At 41.7% G+C, this 23,725-nt stretch overlaps 1 protein-coding gene across 1 annotated transcript; it reads right to left on the bottom strand.

Annotated features, from left to right (window-relative positions):
* Positions 1-93: 93 nt before the first annotated feature.
* Positions 94-23,725, bottom strand: si:dkey-122a22.2 (uncharacterized). The gene is made up of 6 exons (XM_064335786.1): positions 23,694-23,725; positions 23,352-23,426; positions 6,936-7,074; positions 2,198-2,280; positions 658-754; positions 94-537 (listed from the first exon to the last, which is right to left on the bottom strand). The coding sequence occupies exons 1-6, from the start codon at positions 23,723-23,725 to the stop codon at positions 370-372; spliced, it is 594 nt and encodes a 197-aa protein (XP_064191856.1). The 3' UTR covers positions 94-369.

A 23,725-nucleotide genomic window follows, 5' to 3' on the forward strand; every position in this document is an offset into this window, starting at 1 on the left:
AGAGTTAGCTGATCATCTGAATTCATAAACGTATACTTTTTGTTTTAAGCAGCTTCTGTTGTTTGACAGCCAGAGTCCACATAAAAGGACAAGTTAAAGGGGAAACATCACACTTTATCCAAGTAATAAAGGCAAGTTGTATTATAATTACACTTGTAATCAAGTTAAAAATACAACTTCACTAAACAAAAATGCATCTGCCACCACGAAATAAATGGTCTTTTACAAAAAAAGGATTTTGTTTGTGAACTTTCCCTGACAAAATCTTCCAAGACCTAAATACAGCACAGCTGTTCACAAAGAAAGGCTTGAATTAAAAACAAACCGCATCTTTTTTCTTTTTGGAAAGTTGCAATATTTGGCACCTTGTCATTGGCTCTGTTTTCTAGACTGTCTCTGTGCTATCATCTTCATTAAATGTTTGCTAATTGCTGAAGGACTTTTGTAGATCATTTTGCGGTCTACCCCGTGGACACGAATGTGCTTGGCTGACGGGTACAACTCCTCCAGACACTTCTTCTGAAGCGTAGCTACCATCTGAAAAGAGATCACAGAAAGCATTAATGTAGCAATGCTACCAAAGTTTTCACTCAGCTCACTCTTCGTGTAGATATAAATGCATAGCAACATGTTACTTAAAACGGGAGGGACGCTCACCTGGTTGAGATGAGCGGGAAGTTCTTCGTCAAAAGAATCACCAGTAATCACGCTCACTGATGTCCTACTCGAAAGAGGTTTGTATTTAGAAATTTCCCTGTAAAAAAAAATAAAAATAAACAAAATTAAAGATTAACCTGAGTGTTACCAATGATACCAGGAGGGGTATGGGAGAAGGAGAGAAGCTTGCTCCTCCTCTGAATACTGTCAGCTACCTGTTTCTCTCCCGATTGCACATTCACATTTTAGAATGCCGTAACATATTGAGATATTGAGACGGATTTTCAAATTACCATGCTAACTGTGGGTCTAGCTGTGCATCAGCTGATTTATGGCAAATATCTTACTAGCAGCAAAACACATTTATGTTTTACTCGATGCGCATAAAAAATTATGAAAACATTGATGAATGCAGTTACAATACAAAGACTATATAAACCAGGCAGTACCTTTAAATCCCAAATTTCAAATCTGCCTGCTAAACTTCCTACTCTTTAAACTTTATAACAAAATAAAATTTTCAGAACAAGAGTACAACCCCAGTCCTGAAGGGTCGGTCTGTGCGCTGGTTTGTGTTCCAATCAATTACCTTAGTTTTTCGTTTTATGACAGCTCTATAAACTATGCTCGTTCACTCCTCTGCTTGAGCATAGTAAAATCTTTACGATATACTAGCCATCTGCAGCTGTAGCTGGTGCTTATACAAATGTCAGATCAAGACATGACTGAGATAATTAAATAAGAGCAGAAGTTGGCACAAAATCCTAAAACGGACCGGCCCTTCTTGTGCACCCCTGGTCTGAGACAACAGCCACAAGCGACCACAGGCGTGCCTGACGTTTTGCCCATTCACCATTCACTGAGTTTGGTGAAAACTGAGTTTTGTTTTGCTAGTAGCATATACCAGACTTGGTAACACAGGACGCGGAAGACTTTGATTTGCCGTCTTGGCCCTTTTTTCTTGATCTGGCTCTACTTTCTAGAAATCGGGAAACCTCGTGTTAAACCCATGCTAGTCGCCAACTAATGACACACTGCAATCAACCCTTTCAGGAGCAAAATTAGCAGCAGCCTCATCTGCAGGCTCTCACACCTGAGGCTGATTGGTAAGTAGCCCAGGTGATTTGCGTTGCGTTCATTAGGCCCATTATAAAAGCACAGCCTGTGAGGACTTCTTCCGTGAAGAGGCACTAGATGCTATTTTTGTGGGTCCAGCCCTCCTGCAGTTTGTGTTTAATGTTAATTTTGTGGGGTATTTTTAATTCTTTTTGACTAACTTCAAGAAAAAGGGAGGAAAAATACCAATTTGATAATTTTTATGTTGCCATTCTCATCCATTTCGCATTGTGATTGTACCCTGCCACTCCCTCCGTAAACAACATCACAGTGTTTGTTAAAACTGACAAATGAGAAACAGTATTACAATTCTGCTCTTGATACAAAGTAAATGAGATTAGCTTGGGCTTCCTAAGTGGGGGAGTTCATTTTAAGATTGCTGGTATTGCCAAGTCCAAACGATAGTAGTCGGAATACTTCTCACTTCACTTGGGATGCACTCTCGTTCAGGAAAAAGTGTTCGTCCACTGCACTGCTCTGGTGAGCCGGGTTGCTGAGGAAGTATTTCTGGAGAAGGAAAAGGCAAGACAATTTAAGGGCTATGTAGGAATCAATGAAGGAACATGACCTGTGTACGTCGAGCTGGATTCTGCACTAATGCAACAATTGATTCATTTAGCAAAAATGTCATCATGGACTATTTTTGGGGTGCAAGTCTATTTATTTAATAATGTACTTTATAGTAGATTAACTATTTTTAGCCCTTCAAATCTGAAAATTTGAGCATTCTATCGACCATTGCACTGTATATATATATTACCCCTCAGAGGCAGGCCATCATGACAATGAAGCAAATGAGACAATGAGTGCATTGTTTTGCACCAATATGTACACGTAACAATGAACTGAGCATGGAAAACTGTGTGATGTGGATCAAACAAACCTTTTTTCCTAAAATGGGGGCCTGACTGGCATGAGAGTATTCCAACAGCAATGGTAATTATTTACCAATCAGTGGCTGGCATGAAGGTTGCTGGGCGTGACCTTGAGAAGAGGGTTTGTTTGCCAGGTGCGGCTCTGGACCCTGACTCTTCCGCGTGTGTGCTATAACCTTCTCTGGTCTGTCTTCAAACCTTTCTTTTTCCCTTGAGAATTCAAGCACAATGCCTTCACTTGATGTCCTTATCTCCCTGGCAACAACTGTAATATTTCAAAAGCTGAAATAAGTCCCTCATCTCTATTGCCATCAAAAAAAAGTGTGAGGCAGGAGAAGGGAAAAAAGAGGTATTTTAATGAACAGTTCAGGCTTTAACCTGGAGCAGTCATCTACGCCGCACAGAGATGGAATTTGAATAAATAGCCAGAGCTAATTTTCATCCACCCGCTCCCTATCAGGAAAAGAGAGGGGGTGGGGGTGGGGGTTGTGGGGGTTGGGGGGGGGGGTTGAGACGCCCGACTCCCTCAATTATCATAATCTTGTGTACAAATACAGGTGACGGTGACATTGAAAGAGGTGGCTTCCTCGCCCTCGCCGGTTGTTTCAGCGTTTTATTGAGTTTCAACGAGTAAATATCAAGTACGCCGGTCGGTCGCCCCCCCCCCCACTCCCCCCTCCCTCAAAACAAAGGTACTTGAACGCGGCGCACGAGCGACGCGGTCAATTAAGAAGGGACACGAGCGCTATCGGAGGTAGGAACAAACCGCACCGCAAAAGCGATTGAACAGTCAAATTAAAATGTCAAAAGGAATTTCAAGGGCCAACAGCCTTCTCATCAACACATGAAAGGAGCGCATATCCACTAAAAGCTAGTTAAAGCCTTTTTTTGTGTGGAGAGATGCTACCGCTCGCCACAAATAAGAGCAGGCGATCGCAGCGCCCTGCTGCCGGAGACGGTAATTTCATCTGCATGCGTCATTTTCTCTGACATCTTACACATCCGATCTTATGGCATCTAATGGCTGCTTCATTGGGGCTCTGAAAAAACTACTCTGTTAGTAATAATATGAACCAATATTGTGATTAGTTGTAAGGGAGTAGCTAAGCAGTGACATATACTTTTCATTTTTTGTGGACATGTTTCAGCAATAACTGCAAAATATGTTTTTAAAAGTGAAATGGTCAAATGACCTAGTGAAATCAGTACAGATCAGAGCAGAGTGAATTACACTAATTAACAGTGCAGCACAGTCACCTCAAGTGTTTGTTGCACATTTGGGAATGGGTTCACTCCATATTTAAGTGTGCATGCATAAGCTATACAGTATTAAATCATATAATTTGCTTAACACTATCAAGTGGCGAATCCTTTATTTCTTTGAGACAACACATAGAACAAAATACTACCAGAGCATGCATGTTTTACTTTTGCAACTTGCGTAAAGATTCATGATTTTGTGGATTTATTTTAAAAATATCTTTCCCCTTTTCTTCCCAAACTGGAGTGGTGAACCCTGTACATACTGTATATAAAAACAGGTGACAATTTAAAGGAAAAACCTGAATTAATGAGTGGAGAAATACAACGAATGCAGATGCTTTCATACCGGTGTACCGCATGATACACCCACAATTAACCTGTTTAACATACACACACTGCATCAATAAATATGCGTCCAATCATGAACTGTGGCATGTATAAAAATGCTGAGCAGGCCCAGATGACCTCGATTTTGGATCAAGATGGCAAGAGGTACAGATCTAAGCAACTTTGAAAGATGGTTTATTATTGGGGCACGGGTGGCAGGAGCTTCAGTCACAAAGACTGCTCAACTGGAAAGTGTTTCAATAGGAACAGTGACTATAGTGACATCTGAATTTAGATCTATGGGAGAGACATCAGTAAATAGGGTAGGTAAGGAAAAACATAAGAGCAACTCTTCCTCAGATGACTGCGGATGTCAATGCAGGATGTGATCCGACTGTCAGCAAGAACAGTCACAGTCTTTCGACAACCACATAGAAAGGGATATTATAGTAGGGTCTCAGTGCATAAACCCCTCATTACAAATATGGTCAGATGAGTCATCCTTCACCGTATTCTCCACATGTGGGCGAGTGCATGTGTGGCGTACACCAAGACAATGGTATAGGCCTGAATGCTTGACCCCTACATATAGGGGGTCTAGTGGCTCTGTTATGCTGTGCTGGCATTTTCCTTGCATGGTTTGGGTCCACTGGCCACCTTAGAGGGAAGGGTCACAGCAAATCACACAAAGCTATTCAGAGTGATCATCTTTGTCCTCAGATGAAATATTTTTATCCTGATGGGAGTGGTCTCTTCCAGGATGAAAATGCCCCCATCCACAGGGCACGAGGGGTCATTGAATGGTTTGATGAGTATGAAAATGATGCGAATGATATGCTATGGGTCTCGCAGTTAGCAGATCCCAATTGACCTATGGGAGATTTTGGACTGATGTGTTAGACAGCACTCCATCATCATCAAAACACCAAATCAGGGAATATCTTTTGGAAGAATGGTGTTCCACCTCTCCAGTAGTGTTCCTGAGATTTGTAGAATCTATGCCAAAGTGAATTGAAGCTGTTCTGGTTGGCTCGACAACTCGACATGGCCCAACACCTACACTTTATGTTGGTTTTTCTCACTCATCTGTGTGTGTATTATATGTATGTATATATATATATATGTATCTTTTTCTATCACAGCACAGACAGAGGAAAATAATTCACATGTGCAGCTGAACGGGCAGAACTGCAGGCACCTGTTCAACCATCCATGCCCGATACATCACGCTGCGATACGTCACACTGGTGTGATCCAGATTCAATGCCAGGTCGTGGGGCCCACCACGCAATAGAACAGTGCCTTAACAGGTCAAGCCACACAGCAGCCCCTCTGCCATGAATATTTAAGATGATCCACTACTATTACTGGTTTTAACATTTAGTATGTTTTAAACAGAACAGGTACAAATAAAAAATCAAGAAGGGCCGGGGTTCAAATCCACCTTTCTGTGTGGTGTTTGCCTGTTCTCCCTGTGTCCGTGTGGGTTTCTTCCCACAGTCCAAAGACATGCAAGTACGGTAATTGGAGACTCTAAATTGCCCATAGGTCTGGGTGCTCTGGATGTATTCCTGCCTTTCGCCCATGCTGGGTGCACCCCTACAGCACCCCTACAGCACCCCCTGTCACCCTGCCCAGGATAAAAGGGTATAGATAATGAATGGATGGATGGATATATTTTTCTTGCTAGTGGTTAATTACTGTTACTGCAAGAGCCAACGAGTGAGTTATTCCGTCGAGTCAATGAGGGAGACGGACCTTTTTTAAGGAGCGCTTCATTTAGTCACCATTTTAACTGTGGGCACTTGAGCTGAGGCATTCACATTTTTCACCTCAGCACCAAAAAAGTGTTCATATACTGAAATTCAGATAATTCTCTGCATGAGGTTATTGCATTATTTCCCTGCATTATTGGTTAATAACATTTATTGAAAAAAAAATTCTTAATTCAATGAATATGAACAACACATATTTGCAGATTTTTTGTTTAAGTGAAATATGTGCACTGACGTTGTACTGGGGAGCAAGCCAAAACTGGTCAGCCCAAAAAGCCATGAGTCATTTTAAACAACCAGGAAACTCATGAAAACACCCTGTATTAAGAAGCATACAATGGGCTTCTGACAAACTGTGACTGAAACAGCCACTAAACGCTGTTGGCAAAGGGACGGTTAAAATGTACTAGTGCCTATAATGTAAAGCAATCCACTAAAATGTTAAGTGAGTATATGAACCATTATGTTGACACTAGCACCACCATGTGGCCACAGGGGAAACAATACTCCATTTACACGCACATACAATACTGTACACACACCGACAGCAGCTTTTGTAAATAAGAGTGCTGCAGTCAATTCAGACAGTGATGGTTCTATTCAACTGCAAGAGCCTTTACTATAAATGTTTAGGTAAGTTACATTTTGGCTTCTGAAACAAAATCTATTTGGCAGTCACTGAAACAAATGAAAAACATTTGCAGAAAAATATTTTAACCAATTTGCTTAAGTATGTCTATCAAGGTGAATTATGAACATTTTTGTATATTGTTGAGAAAAGTTGAGTAAGTTGATGGTGTGATAACACAAACCCAAAACATTATTAAGCTGCAATACATGATGCACTCTTCCTCAACACCAAAAGCTTTCTTACCGTATTAACCTAAATAAAACTTGGATGAAGAAAAGACATGAGACCCACCTGCCGTTGCACCAAGTCCAGGGAAACCCCCTCCCCCTTCATGACCGGCTCCATCAGACCCAGAATAATGAACATCCTGTTCAGCCCGGTGGCTGCAGAGAACTGCATGACCTGGAGGGAGGGCACCAGATTTCTGTACCTACAAGAAACAGACAGACACATCTATAAAACTAGTGAAATGAGGAAGTAGACAAAAACAGTTCTGACAATACACATACAGTAATATATGTTCATATGGTGTGGCATAATAGTCTGTATTTAATCAGTAATTCAAGGACTAATAAAAGACAAGGCTGGGGTAATTTGGTGGAAATGAGACTCCTTCGGAAGCTGACACTCTATATGAGTTTTGGAGTTAACGTCAGTGCGCTAAGTTTCAGTCAGAAATCCGGGATGCACAGGAGAGCAATCAGAAAGAGCTAAACTGGGGCTAAAAGTGCATAGCGTGCATTAGCCTGAAGTGAATATCACTCCCAGCTCCATTGTTAAGGAAGACGATCGCGCGTATATGGCGATGGCTACAGTCAGAGCCAGCCCTAGGGTTTTGGTGGCCCTAAACAAGAATGTTGTTGTGGCTCCAATTAAATTTGTTCCAAAAAAGCAACAAAAAAAACTTGCATGGGTGCTTAAGAGTGTTTATGCCAGGGGGCAGTTCTGGCTGCAGTGTTCCTTGTTTGCAGAACAGTGTTTTTTGTGCTAATGTGCATATAAATGCATTTTTGACATTTATCAGAATAAATTGAGGCTCTAGAGAAGGAAACAAGTTTTAATTTCACCTTTATAAAGTGCCATGTGACGTAGTTACTGCTGGCTGTGGTTATCGAATGGGAAGCTGTTGCTCCCGAAGTCAATATTTGGTTCTTAAATTAAAGAAAACTTCCCGAAAGTGGAAAATCTGTGTCGAAAGAGTTTTGTAAAAAATTTTACTAAAAAGGAAAATGATTAAGTTCTCCTTTTTTCTCTCGCATTTTTCGTTTTGTTTGAGTTGGTTTTCGGTATAGTTTTTTTCCACTAAATGGACCCCATTGAGGTGTCTTGAAGAACCCCTTCTCCTACACAGCCCTCTTTCTTGCTTGTCGTTTTGTTACTTCTCAGTAGAGCATGAACAGCATGAGGAGTGGGAACATAGGGTTACCAACAATATAAAAGTACAGCAAAGCATATTGGAAAAAATGTTAATAAAACAGATGTGATATAGAACAGTCCATAAGTATTTCAACAGTGACACAATTTTTCTTGTTTTGGTCCCATAAAATGGGGAAACTATGTATACAAGGGACTGTAAATCCTACACAGATCTTTCAATATGGATGTAAATACTCTCAAGCAGGCAGAATGCTATTTAAACCGTTTCATTTCGAATACAATGTGCAGGAGTACAAAAAAAGTATTGCTGCCTAAATACATAAGGGCTGCACTGTATGTTAGACACATCAATAAAAGAGTCTGAGCCAATTAGGACATAAAACAACAGAATCAATGTACACAGTATACTGCTCAGCTCAATGATGCCTAAAACAATCTAGGTAATGGTCTATGGGTTTACTTCCATAGAAACATCTGCCCCACACTACTAAATAACTATGGGAAGATTTGTATTCTCATCAGCAGAACAGTACATAAGCAACTTACAGCAGCATAATCTGCAATAAAATCATGACAGCACACAATCTGTAAAAACTGTTAGAAGGAAAATGTCTGACAGAATAATCATTGGGGTGAAGCCACTTTGAAAATGGTTTCACTCTGAAAATGTTCTATAGCTTGCAACTTTGTGGTCTAATTCATTCCCCTTTCACACCAAATAATCAAATAAGCTCACAGGGGGAAAAAAACAATATTTCTTCTCCTGTGGAAGAGTAGGAATCAAACTTCCAAGCATATTGTTAGGCTACAATTTTGACAAGTCGGGAGCATGTCTCGGTTGGCTAATCTCAGTATCACTCAATCACATATGCTACATGCAATTCTGCATTCAATATAAAAGTAGGCATTTATTGCCTCTTTCACGTTTTTGGACCGTTGTACCAATCCGCAATTCTGTTAAATTTTATCCTGAAGAAACTGGCCAGTGATTGATCAAACACGTTATCAAAAATCATGTGAAATGTGGTGGCCCACAAGCCTGTGACCAGAGCTCTTCCACTTCCACATTCTCCCCGTTCTGTAAGGAAATTTTTACGCATGGCTGAGTTTGCCGTGAAGGAGAATTACCTGGCTATGAGGCATCTGGGCAGCCAGCAAAGAGACAAGTCTTTAGAGTACATGAAGTTAAAAGAACCTAATTACTGACTATTGCAATACAGCTAAGGCTAAGTTTAGCTCCCTAAGCTTATTGCCACATCTTCCAGGCCCCTTAAACAAATGTCAACTATAGTATTTACCCCTATATGTCACAGAGATCAGGTTTAGGCTGGGTATCACCCATGCAACCGCAAAGGAATGCAATACTTTTACTACCTCTCCAAATTATGTAAGAATTCCTCTTGAATACAGCCCAAAAATGTGTAACTGTGGCATGATTACAATAGATAATGAGAGCAAAAAAAATAACCACATTGCGTAAAACACCCAACAATACTGAAACTAAATTTTAATGTTGTTGGGATAGCTCATTATATGAACCTACACAGAATTCTTCTAGTGTAGCTTACAAAGACACAGAGGAAGACCATATGGCTCACCAGCTCACACAAAGAAGTAATAGCGATATAAATAAACCATTTTGAATTAATCCTTTAAAAAGATTCACTATTTAGAGTTACTTGAACCATCTGCACTAGAGTGACACCTGCTGGTACTGTATGTGCAAGTCAGTGCAACCCTTCCTTAGGGTCTGAAAGTATAAAATTAGGGGACATGTCTCAGCCATATTATTGCGATATCGATATTAAGTTAATTATTATTATTATAAAATTGCAATTAAGATCATTATTAAATAGAGAGAATTAAATGAGCTGTTTTGTTTTATATTCTGCAATATAATGAAGAAATCTTTGCAGCACTGTTAAAAAAAGAAAACCAACACTGTCAGAACAGATCACTCAAACACACATCCTGCTCACAGCAGTCTGTGTGATTTCATGCAAGAGCTCACACTACTGAGGTGAGAAAAAAAAACTTAAACATCATTTAGCAGCAAACTGTCAGCAAATGTGAAGGATTGCCACAATCTTTTCAGGCTGTCATGAAGTACATCACATACGCACATGGCCGCATGTGCACACACACACTTTCTGTTTAATTAGACCAGAGGCACGTTGAATCACAAACATTTCACAAAACAAAATATTTGGACTAGACCTGTCTGCTAAGCTTTGTACTGAGCCCCCCAAGGTATCCTAGGTGGGGGGGAAAAAAACTCAACATGGAAATCCGCACTCTCCATTTTGTGATCAGTAGCCTACATTCAGTTTAGCAATCAGTGCAGTCGCTTTTCCAAACCGGATGCTCGGTTTTGCAATCTGTGCACATGGTTTTGAGTGAGAACACTTGGGGTTGCAGTGATACAACCATTTGTAAATAACAGGTTCATTGTAGGAAAGACAGACACGGAATCGTAGCTAACTTTGCTACAATTCACACACGAGGTAAGGGGAGAAATATTAAGGCGAGACATTTTTATAAATCGATGGTAGCCTGTATCATAAATACTGTCACGGTGAAACGTAGAACCCCAGCAAACCACCCAACCGTACCAATATTCATGATATACCACGGCTTATGTCACTAAAAAACGGTGTTTATTATCTAGTAGTAATTATCCAAAGACAACAAGTTTAAAAATAATGTTTTAATAGATTGCCCATTGGTAATCCCCATTGGTGATTCCTTCTCCTGAGGTTACTAAGCAACGACAATTTCTTGTTTGAATATAACATAACTTTAACTGGCCACATACAAACTATGTTAGTCCACTCTAGGGACTACAAAACCGAGACTACGGATTTCCACATTGATTTATTTATTTTTTCCCCACCTAGGTAGCCTTGGGGGCTCTGTAGATTTACTTTAAACTCAGATGAAAGATCAATTTCATTTTGGCCCTTGAAGCAGAATTGTTGGTTTCTATTCTTTAAAATACTAGTGCGAGCATTGGGTTTGAGTCTGGGTTTTCAATCAGTCTTGAATGTAAAGACTTTTACATCTTTCACATTACATTTCCACATAATCTCTTACAACAGAAACAGAAATTGAGTAGGCTACTCTGCTTCTTTTTGCTTGGAGGCTGCAGTTAAGGTACAGACACCTTTTACAAATTCAGAGAAGTAAGTTTACAAGTTTCTCTGGATAACAGCCCCCACTTATCAAATACACAATTCAACAAAAAAGGCGTGTTCGGTAGCATTGTTAGACTTCAGCTTGGGTTGCTGAGCAGTTACTGTATCATCTTTAAATATCCCATCACACACCATGCAGTTTGGTTTTAGAGTCAATCTCTCCACACAAGGTGCCATTTGTTATCTGACAGAAAATGCATCTTGGTCAGAAAGCCAAGTAGCAATCACTACTGCAACATCCTGAAGAAACATAACTTATAAGAAATATAATGTGCCTATTACATAAAATTTGCAGACACTTTGACATTGTGAATAATAATAGCTACCTCCTCTTGGACAGTTCATTAAACAAAAAAACCCAGAGGGCACCCGTCAATCACCAGAGCAGACTTAAAGGCTCAGATTAAAGTTTATACCATAATGAAGTGATGTATTCCTACTTTCCATTCACAGTACAGATGCGGTTTCCTTGAGTAATCGTTAGATGCACGGTAGTGTGCTTGGGGTTGTATGTGGGTCATAAGCAAACCCTTGACTGACCAGGTGTGACCTGTAGGCTGTCTATTGGGATCTCGTGATGTAAGACCTGACATATTCCACTGAGTTCACTGCCCAACGTAACGCAAAAGATGTTTCTAGACTGGTAGAACAGGAAATACACAGAGATCAAGACTGAAATATACTGAAAACAACATTGAATGTTTGACTCACTTTCCTGCCAATCAGCATTTAGATCAAATTTTAAAAAAAGAAAAGTCTCTCAAGTGGCTCTCAATGCTACAACCGTACCAATAAATATCATCCAATCTTCACCGCCAGCTTGACAGCTGTGATACGATGTATTTGAGATTGAGGAGGGGAAGAAAACAAACTTATAAAAAAAACTTTTTTTTTTTAAAAAGGGAGGGGAGGAAAAGCATTCCAAAGGAAAGGGGAATTAGGACTGGGGGAAGGAGGCAAAATGAGGGAAATGAATGCTGGGATTTTGTAACTCAAGAGTCCCAATCGGTCTCAGCTCACTGGTGCACTGAATTGGCCGGTCTCAGTCAGCAGAGCCCAATCAATAGTCACATACACCATCCGGCTGCCCTTTCTCCCAGCAAGGCCCCGGGATGGGCCAGGGGGCAACGCTGATTGCTCCCAATCGTGCCCCTTATTGACGGGGCATTAATGAGTTACAGGTGAAGCCATGCGTGGGCCCACCAAGGCGCAGGAAAGTGGGGGCTCAATGATTTTTTTTTTAGCATCAAGGTTATAACCGCACACATGATGAACCCTTGCATTCAAATCAACTGGTTGGATAGTCTTAGGTGTAATGGCACAATCCATTATTAATGGCTCCATTCGCCGCAGATTCCCATAGTATATGCATATATATATATATATGTATATATATTATATATATATATGTATTTCTAAATGTCAAATGAACACATAAAAACTCATTTTTAACCAATGTACACGTACCAAGTATATATTGATATTATACAGTGAGCTCCATAGTATTTGGAACGGTACTCTGCAATTTTAGATTTGTACGGATTCTCGGCTTTTATTAAAGTGTATTTTAAACTTTTTATACATTTTCACATCATTCTTTATACATACTCCCCCCATTTCAGGGCACCATGACGTTCGGGACAAATGGCTTCACGTGTGTTTCTGATTAGTCAGGTGTGTTCAGTTGCTTCTTTGGTGAAAGTAAAAGAGATTTCAATATCTAGTCTTGATTCTTGGCTTTTGATTGCCTTTGCAGTCTGCAATTGGCACTTGTCCACATTCGGACCAGAGTTGTGCTAATGAAAGTCAAGGAAGCCATTGTGAGGCTGAAAAATAAGACGTTTGGTCTTAAAGCAACTGGTCTGGTAGGCCAAAGAAGACCTCTACAGAAGAATTCTCACCATAATGAAGAAAAACCCCAAAACACCTGTCTGACAGAAACATTCTTCAGGGGGCAGGCGTGGATGCGTCAGTAACTACTGTCTGCAGAAGACTTTACAAGCAGAACTACAGAGGCTACACTGCAAGATGCAAATCCAGTGCTTAACCACAAAAACAGTATGCCCAGATTACAGGTTGTTAAGACGTACCTAAAAGAGCCTGGGCAGAAGAGACCAAGATTAGTGATGGCAAGAGCAAAGTGTGGAGGCCAAAAGGAATTGTCCAAAATCCAAAGCGCTCCCCCTCATCTGCAAAATATGGTGGTGGGGGTGTTATAGTTTGGGCATGTATGGTTGCCACAGGTACTGGCTCACTTGTCTTCATTGATGACGTAATTGCTGACAGCAGCAGCAGAATGAATTCTGAAACGTAAAGCAACAATGGAATTTTTCAAAGCCAAATACAGGAAAATTCTTGACTGGCCAAGGCATTCACTGAATCCAATCTAACATGCGCTTCATATGCTGAGGAGAACACTTGGGGCAACCATCCACCAAAACAACCAGGACCTGAAGATGGCGGCAGTACAGGCCTGGCAGAACAGCACCACAGTCTTCTTGTGGTGTACATCAAGAAGAAAAATCAAGAAAAAAAAAGTATTTGTGCCAAACATTATGGAGCTGACTGTATATACTAAGCATATGTAAACCAAAGATGCTGAAGAAATGTTCCACTGTGCATCTCAGAAATGTAGGCTTCTCATACCTTATGGGGCTATGAGTTAGTATAGTCACATTTCCAATGAACGGTTATGAAATTAGACATCGAGAGACTGATACTCAGGTCAAACGTATGTCTCATGCTACTATTTCCTTCAAAGTCATTCTCGCAAACAAAACTACAACTTCCTCTTTAACAACCTTTTCACCTCCCAACATTCGCTAACTGAGAGAAGAAGGGGAAAGTAGAAACACAGGCCGTATCAGCCAGAGTTTGATTTTAGTCAAATGATTTCTGTGGCATTGACATCATTTCAAGGTTTTTTGAGCCACCTGTCCTATTCTCTCCTCTTCTTTCCATTTTTAATTCTGCCCTGGAGAGGGGATTATGCAAAGGAAGGCATGCGTGTCAGAGGGAAATTTAGTGGGTAAAGACTGCCAAGATTGGCAGGATGAATTAAACCGATAACGCGGGAGACGACGGGGAACCGTGTAGAGCAGAGCGCCTCGGCGATGTTGGTCATTTTGGAACCTTTTTTTTTTTTTCCAAGTCGGAATGCTATATCTAAATTAATAAAGTGATGAAATGAGTTTGTGCGGCGGACTTTCTGCTGTTTGACTTTTCCATCTGGATTAGTGCAGGCTGAATGGCCGCTCTGTTACTTTTGTAACAACAGCGCAACTCACTGTTGGAATTCCTCCCTCCCACCTTCCCCCCCCCCGCCTCATTACCATGTGATTTCGTATTCCGGCTTCTATGACCTGAGAACGAGCTTGTGGACAGAATACGTCCCATTACATGCATGGGTTCTGCGATAGGGACATTTCGTATTTGTCCCATGGACCGATACCGTGATGTAGTATGCAAAGGAGTGGGGCTGCATGCAAAGGAATACTGAATACGAGTTGGCCTGGTAGTGCTTTTATAAGTGACAAGTTTGTCTTTTTACTTCAAGTAAAAATTAAAAAAGTTCCAAGTTCCAGGTTATACTTTTTATTATGTGTTTGTATAGACACCCACACACATTTCTTTCTATCATTAAATATAGAGGTCCAGCATTTAAAACTTCCCACTTGTTCCCATTTTGACAGTTTTCTGCATGACCACTGTGTGTCAGTCAAGTACTGCAACATTCCCAGTATAATAACGAGCTCTCTCTCGCTTCATAGAGACACGTTCTCACATTCACTCTACTATACAGCTAAATCAATTCTATTGATTGGCCGGGGATTGATGCACCTCCTTCTTGAGAGCCCAGTTCCATAAATGAAAAATAACAGTGATAATTACCGCAACGGTAATGATCAATTACAACGAAACCGCGCTCGTCAGCCCCTCGTTAGTCCGAATGGCCGCCCCTTCCTGACTGACATGTAGGGGCTGGCAAGGTGGCTTCCCTCAGAGGACGCGGCCGCCATCTTTCAGAACGAGACCGCAAAGTTACATTTTCTAATCAGACCTCCGAAAATTCAGCTCACAGCCAAAGTCAGGCTTTTCCATTAGCGCGAATCAATGGATTTACACGCTGTGTCATATTTCTGTCGCGCCGCGAGCCCCCGCTCCTTTTGCTGGGGGGACCAGCGGCAGAGTTGGCAATCACGGCTAACAATCCTTTGGGGATTTTTCCACCTTTCCTCGCTCCGCTGGGTTACTGAACGCGGCGTTCTGTACAGGCTGCTTCGGAGCGTCTCTGAACGCAACCGCGCTCCTACAGCCGCACGCGCATAGCGCGAACAGCTTGCTCAAGATGAAATCCAAACTACAGATGGGAATGTACACAGACCTGTACATCTGCTGTGGCACATTCACATACCACAGAATGCAATACATGCAAGCAATCACAAAACAGGTTCCTCCAATTCAAACTCCAGCAAAATGTGAACTCTGAGAGAATAAGACTCAGGGAAAGTGTTTTATTAGAGTGAACAGAGCATTCTGAAACTGTCCTTACAAGGGAAATGTAATTGTTATGTGCTCTCATTACAATTATTTTGCATATGTGCTAATCTAGAGCAATTTAAAATGCATGAGAACGTAATTGTATTCACCTGATTTATATGGGCAGCATTGCCAGACCTGGTTATCAATATTCCCAAACCAGCGAGTCTGCAATATACGCGCATCACTGAACCCCTAATGAAAATTAACTATGCTAACCAAGAAGCAAAATACCAATCTTGAATACATACAGATTACATCCATAACAAGCCTAAAGAAGAAAAACAAAATCATAAATAGACCATACCCTGAATTAGTCCTAGAGGTAAATCCAAAAGGCTTTGTCCAGTATTCTCAATGGAGCTAAATGTTCAAATCCTAAGACTTTTTCAGGTAAACTGCATTTCAGTGAAAATAAGATTTTTTTTGTTTGTTATTATTATACTTTATTTCACAAAACTGCCATGGGTATCCTTCACATTACATCACTGTGATTACTGTGAGAGTTCTGTACCAGAGGCATGAATCATATACAACAGCACAGAGTAACCATCAGCTCCAGAACATTCCAAACTGCTCTACTCAATCAATACGAGACATGTGGGATGTATGAGAGCTGATTTATAGTCACGGAAATATATTGCATGATTTCCATCCCAAAAGCCATATTTATTGTGTCAAGTTATATACATTTTCTTCCAATTTATGTTCAATGATTGCCTTTCCAAATCGCTTCATGAAAATCAATCAATTAATCTGTCGTTCTATATAGCACCATTTACAAACAGGTTGTCACAGAGTGCTTCTCAATGGATCTATTCCAGAAGGAATTTTATATGCTGGGAAAACAGTGGGAATGGCTGAATACACACAACATATCGAGCTGTATTTTCTAGAATCAATGTCGCACGGCACATGGACGCAGTCATTGGCACAGCACGTGGGCACACTGGGCGTGGCCACTGAATGTTTGTATTTTCATCACCAGTAAATGATTCACATTTTAACATTTGTTTCGGCTAGAGTTGAGAGTAAACGTTTGGAAATAGGTCTCCAATAGGTCTATAATTAGAGAGGGATTACAGTTTAGTTAATGACGCCGAAAAAGGTGATGCATTTCATTATCTTTGATGATAAGTAGATTCCAACGCTATTACATTCCTCGAAGCATCGATACGAGATTAGATACAGTATTAGAACATGGAATTGAGTTAGAGATACAACACTTAATCGATAACTAGCTAGGTATACGAGACTGAATGTATGTGCCAAGTTTATGCCTACCCTGCGCAAGTGTTGTACATTTGCGCATAGTTGATGCTGCAGGCGTCAGGATCCAACCTAACAGTGTCAGGATCCGACCATCTTGAAACTTGACTCCTGCACCACCAGGTAATTTGCATCACAGATTAACTGGATGTTAATTAAGTGGACCCCCTTTTGATACACATACATGAGTGGTTGGGTAGAAGGAGCGCACAACTGCACAATGGCACTCAAGAACCCGGGAAAATCACCTTTGCTCATAAATTGTTTTTAGTTCTGAGCTGGCGATTGGGCGAAAGAAATGGAAAACAGTGTTCTCATTCGCTAGATTTGAAAAAACTACACGAACAGCCGAGCTGACAGCACTCTGGCCACCGAGCCGGAGGTATGCTGGCCAGAAAGGCAAGGGCTGCTGCTGCTGCTGCTGAGCACAACTGTGAGCGCTCAGGAACCTGTTGTGTTGCCTTTGATGTCAGCTGGAACTATCCAATAGGCCACCCGCAGCACCACACGGGATAACAAATGTCCTGGCAAACACAATCACTTTAACAACAGACGCATAAGTAAAATGAAAACATTGATCATGTCTAAATAGCGCTTATTGTCCTTTTTCACATTATAAATGTGTGTAAAAAAGAACAGAATACAGTACCCTGAGACCACAGTGTAGTACAAGTACAAGAGCTATAAACAATTGAAAACATACATAAATACAGGAATTAAAATAATGAAAAAGAAAAATGACAATGAAAAATATAAATGCTAAGTATGCATTTTTCATGCTTGTAGAATTTCTATCAAATTGGACAGTATCCAATCCATCCATGAAAACCGGTGATTGGCTTTTGACTAGACTATGATCATGCGCACATTTCATGGGAAAGAACACGAAAATTAGCAATCCGCCATACACTCGGTAGCGACTTGCGCCATGGACCTGGTCTGAGCAGCTGGGCAGCAGGGCAATTGCAGACACTGACACCAACATCGCAATGAGCAGCACAAAAATTTGCAGTGCGTTGCTTGATCTTGACTGACAACCCCCAACAGCAGCTCCTCTCCCATTTCGGTGCAGGGCAAGTCAAGAAATGACCAAATAACTCAGGCGCGTCAAAATCCATGACGGAAATACCACTTCACCAGTGTGATGGCTCGCAACACGCCATGTGCCAACCAGGAAATGGAGCCCAGAAAAATGTGTTAGTGGGTGATATAGGAGTGTTAAGGAATTGCTCTGGCAATCTGATCTGATGTCGCACCGTAAAAACTTAATGACAAATGGCAAATGTTTTCAATATGAGACCAAAGACCCACTAGGCTCCCATTTGGCTTTGTCAGTACTATGCTCTGACATCCCCATTATGTTACCCACACCAGCACACCTGAGGAATGAGTTCTACTTCAGCACACTCTCACGAGCCACTGAAAACATTCCCCGCTATAAGCCAAACAGAACACTTCAGAGCAGCAAGCGCTGGTTCAAAGAAAGACACGTCTCTCTGCGAGGACTGCTAACCTGGAAGTGCCCGGAGGTTCCCCAAGACATTCCCCAAGATGTTCCCCAAGACGTTCCCCAAGACTGCTCACGCTGCAGTAACCAAGGAACCATGGCCATACCTGGCCCGGTGTCACCAAGTCAATCTAATCTGGCCAAAACCTGATTTTTCCAAGATTTACAAGTAAAAACTGCAAGAGCAAAAGGCTTGGGAGAAGCACTGACGTTGACAAATGAATGTGTCGTAGATTTTATTGCCGCTTCTGGTGCCTGACACAGACTCCATCACCGCAGAGCAAGGTTTTGGCTCCGGCGCGCTTATCAATAAATGATAAGATGATGAAAGTGCCGGGACGTGTCATCTTCGTTTGGGCTCGTAACTCAATCAAGCTGCAAGCCCCACTGCAGCTGCCCCCCCCGCTGAGAAGTGGATGACGTTAAGCTTTCATCCATGTAATTCGCTTCCAAAAAAAGGACTTATTTAAAGACCCCCATAGCCCGTTCCTTTAGAGGCAATTAAATGGCCATATTTTAACTCTCTCGCTGCCGGAAGCTCTCCTTATTTGATGCACCTTTCTAACCCACTTTTCTGTAATTCCAAAGATTAATCACAGTTTAAATAAAAGCATACACATGCACTGATGAACTGATGAATGCACATGCATTCCCTACGCTCCTATTCGTGCATAGAAAGCAATATGAAAGCGGCAGCACTCTCAATTTTTATTAAAAGTGCCACCTATGCTAAGCAAAGGCAGCTTTTTATTAATTTGTAGTACACCACAAGCTCAGCAAGTTAAGACCGCATCTAATCAATGCTGCACTACCGTCTTCCATTTTTACCATTGCTCTAATGAAAAGAGTAACAGGCCCCGGGGACAAAAAGGACAAATAAACTGTAACAGAACTCCCTTTTTAATTGTACTCAGTGGCTGTATGAATGTGTTACGACACTTCTCCTGACGGACGGCAGCGTTCTCATCAGCTCCAGCAAAGGGCCGAGCCATTCCGGGGAAGCACCAATCAATCAGCCGCTTATTAAACGCGAGCCAGGGCCGCCCTATTAAATCAGGCCGCTTCGCGCCCGCTCAGCGGTATTTTAGCGGGGAAAGTCGACGTTTTCATCTCCCGCAAATGAAAACGCTCATCGCGCGAGCCTTTCGGGACGAGAGAGACGCGTCCGGGAGAATCTAATATACGTATCAGCGGCTCGGGAGAGGTGACTCCAGGGGGGGGCGGCGGAAGACAATGAAAAACGGCGAGCCGGAGGCAAAGCGCTTGATTCATCGCGGGCGATCAGAAAAAAAACCGCACAGGTTGGAATTAATTCGGCCCTGATCACGGGCCGCGGGACAGCCAGCGATTGGTCATCCCGTCCCAGAGTGACACATTTCTGCGTGTCAGCGATGCCCTTCCTGTCAGCGCGCTGCTCCGCGCTGTAACCTGAATGCTAATGGAGAGTCCGTGATGAATGCTTCGACCGCACAGCGCAGCCTGGGAGGCCTGGAGCCTTCTCAGGTGTTCAGATCCTCCAGTAGGACGTACGCAAGGGAGTATTTTTTTTTTTTTTTTTTTTTTTTTTTTTTTAAATATACAGTGAGCTCCATAATGTTAGCTCCAAAAAACTAAGAGTGTAACCACATGCAAATTACTTGATTGCAGATATAAAACTGTGGAGTACAGAGCCAAATAAAAAAATATATACATGTCTTTGTCCCAGACATTATGGAGTTCACTGTATGACAGATACATATACTAGGTACACCTGCTCATTAGTGCTAATTGCCTGTTCCTTCAAACAGCAAATCATGTGGCTGAAACTCAATATAAGGCAGCACCAGCAGCATGTGATAAAGTAAGGTGACCTATGCCATTCATAACATCTGTAACAGCTGGTGTCAGTGGCAGGGTAACACTTATTAATATTGCAGGCACAAGGACTTAGTATTCTGGATAAGTTCTGCCCGGCAGCAGAAGGAATATACTGGGGTTTGACAGGAATTTTTGAGGTGTTAAAAACAACACAAATGTTTCATCGAGATTTGGTGGAGACGGCTGACCACAAAATAAAAAATATGAAAAAGAAACAGAACACCCAGAGTAAAGCCGGCACACTTACGCAATTTACATGGATCCACACGGACCTCCCGCTAAATCTCAACGCACAAATTCATTTCTTATGCACAAATTTACGTCGAATCAAACAGCAATATTTACAGTTGCCGTCTATTGTGCTACAACATAAATGAGAACTGCGCCGCTACGTCTCTGGGAAATCCCTGTAGGAGAGTTGCTCCATCTCCCCCCCCCCACTTTCAAGTCAATGTAAAATATTCTCAGGGGATGCGAGCGATTCATTTTGTGGGATATAACAGAACTAATTTTGGAGTGAGCCACGCTTAATGAGAACCTCTTTGAAGTGCAAATCCAGAGCCCCTTGTATCAGGCAGATAAGGTCTCCATAACCAACCACAGGTAGCGCAATGCTTCCCATTGGTCGCGCATTATCTCATACAGCCAATTTGATGATCATAAATAAAAAGTAAGCCTACTTTTTTTCCATTGCAAGTATGTTGATACGCTGCATAAAGTAAAGAAAAAGATGGAAATAATATTTCTGCCCAACAGCAAAAGCAAAAATAGGCAAGCCTCAAACGTTTTATTTGGTATTGTTGGAATACACAAGGCATAAACTCACTGACCAGGGACTTTCATATATATGCATATATATATATATATATATATATATATATATAGAGAGAGAGAGAGAGAGAGAGAAAGAGAGAGAGACCGTTTGTGAGAGCATCAAAACAAAAGTATGGTGGCTGGTCAGCTGTATTGTTTTGACTTTGTTATTTATAGACTGCGTTGTTGCTGTTCTCGTTTGTGTTAGTGTTAATCAGTTTAACCTTCAGGGTCCAAGTTGAACTATGTGGTTGTTCCCTGCACCTGGAACGGTACTTCTCTCTAGGGTTTTCGACATACTTGTTCCTGGTTATGGTTCTACACTTTGTTGTACGTCGCTCTGGATAAGAGCATCTGCCAAATGCCTGTCATGTAATGTAATGTAATATTTCAGTTCATTATTCTTCTTTATTCACAAACATTGTTTGTGAGTGCAGCATGCGCTTTCTCTCATGTGGCAATAAAACATTGCGGATAAAACTGCTGCATCTCCCTCTAATGGGTGTCTGTCACACGGCGGGTGATATGTGCCTTTCTTAAATACACCACAGGTCCTTTCTCTGAAGTAGTTAAACATTTGTAGCATTTACACAATCCTTTATGCTGTGAAATGAATGACCAGCATGAGTTCTGCCATCTGTGGTTCAACATGGAGTGAAAATAGCATGTTTTTGAGCCTGAAATTTTATGATGTAGGAGACACTTTGACGCACCACAATATTTTTCTCAAATGCTATTGATTTAAATTGCATGCATCACAGCCTTGAACGTAGTTCAGACATTTTCTCAGAGGATAAGCATGAATAATTGGTGATTATTTTTATCAAAAGCCCTTCTCAATACTCAATGAATTGAATGTGTATGCGCTGTGGAAGAAATTAGTACCTTTTTTTCTCATCAGAATGATGAATATACTCAATAAAAAAATCCCTCAAACTGAAATGTTTCAATGACTGGGAGACAACTTCAACATTTACAATATGAAGCTGAGCATCGTGTAAGTCTATAAAATCTGTGGTAATGACAACAGTGTCCAAAGTTAGCTCGTCGCTTTCACAAGCCCTGGAAGTTGGAATACAAAATACACATACACAGGTGCCATTTTGGGTACTCTACAAATATACTGTATGCAAATATGTGCCAATATGCTCTTGTCAGTTCTGGAATGAGCTGGCAATCGCTAAAAAGGAATGTAAAACATTGGAGCCCTGTTTCTTTTTGAGAACCATGATTCAATATGACTGTGTATTTCACCATAATTCATTGTCATGGGGGAGGGGGGGGGGTGGTGGTCAGGGTTTCTTTGGCCTGCATCGGCCCTGAAGGAAAGGGCTGGCAGCACAAGCGGAATGCGCAAGCCAAAGACTGAGGCAGCTCCGGGCCCACTTTGCGCTTTATGAATTTAAATGAAAGGCCTGATTAATTCTTCCCTGCTGTGACTGCACCCTGCCTAAACACTTCATTACTCCCCTCCTCTGTGCTGGAAGCGCGGATCAAGAGGAGCCATTTCGCTCCCGTCGGCCCAGAGACGCAGATCAATTTCCGGCTGCATCGTGTTTCTATTCTGCGTAAAGTCCATTCATTCATAAAGGGTGACAATACAGGAACAGCAGGGGTGGTAATAAAGAAAAAGGTGGTGAAGATCTGAAATGAGCTGAAATATTGCTCCCCGCATTATTAGAAAACGAATACCTTTTTTTTAAAAAAGGCTTCCCTGGCAGACACCTATTTCTTCTTGTTTTTCAGCAAATTCATTTTGTTTTACAAAATGTATAGAGAGCGCAGAATTTCACTGCTCTACTGAAGGTGTGCATTCAAATCAAGGCCAAAACCAACAGAACAGGCACTGGTTCACACTCCTTAAAAAAGAAATAAAAGCTCATGGTTTCTATTTATCATAAATTACCCCGAGGTTATTCTCTCCAAAGTTTTCAAAGTTCAGAAAAAAGCAGGCCAAAGAAACATGCTATAATTAAATTTTATAAAAGAATATTTATAACAGTACAGGGACAGTATTATAGTACTATTAATTTCTTTGCAAGAAACGCCACCATTTTATATAGTGTTATTAAAAATATGTCATCCAGCCTGCACTAATGAGTAGCATTGCTGGCATGAACGCACAGCTGCTGTGGGGCTGCAGAGACTTACCAGTACTGCTGCCACTGATCCTCCTCAAAGAGGTCCTCCGGGATGGGATCGATCAGGACCAGGTCCGACACCTCCCTGAGGGAAGAGGACACCCGGTGATGAAGCGCGTGTCCACAACCCCCCAACCCCCCCCCCCCAGCCCCGCGCCCGTCCGCCGCGCCGGCCTGGCGGTAATGAGGGCGAGATGTATCGCGGGGGCCCACCTGTCTGCCCCCCGGAGACGGATGGGCCCGGCCGGCCGCGGGGCAATATTTTCATTCTCCGGGTGTCATCCGTCCGCCACAGCTTAATTTACTCTCTCAACCGCCGCGCGTCCCAGTGATGAAACTTTAAATCTCTCACCCCCAGGAGAGGCCGCTGGGGGCGTTAATCAT

This window comes from Anguilla rostrata, chromosome 1 (assembly GCF_018555375.3).
Source record: "Anguilla rostrata isolate EN2019 chromosome 1, ASM1855537v3, whole genome shotgun sequence".
Classification (NCBI taxonomy): Eukaryota; Metazoa; Chordata; class Actinopteri; order Anguilliformes; family Anguillidae; genus Anguilla; species Anguilla rostrata.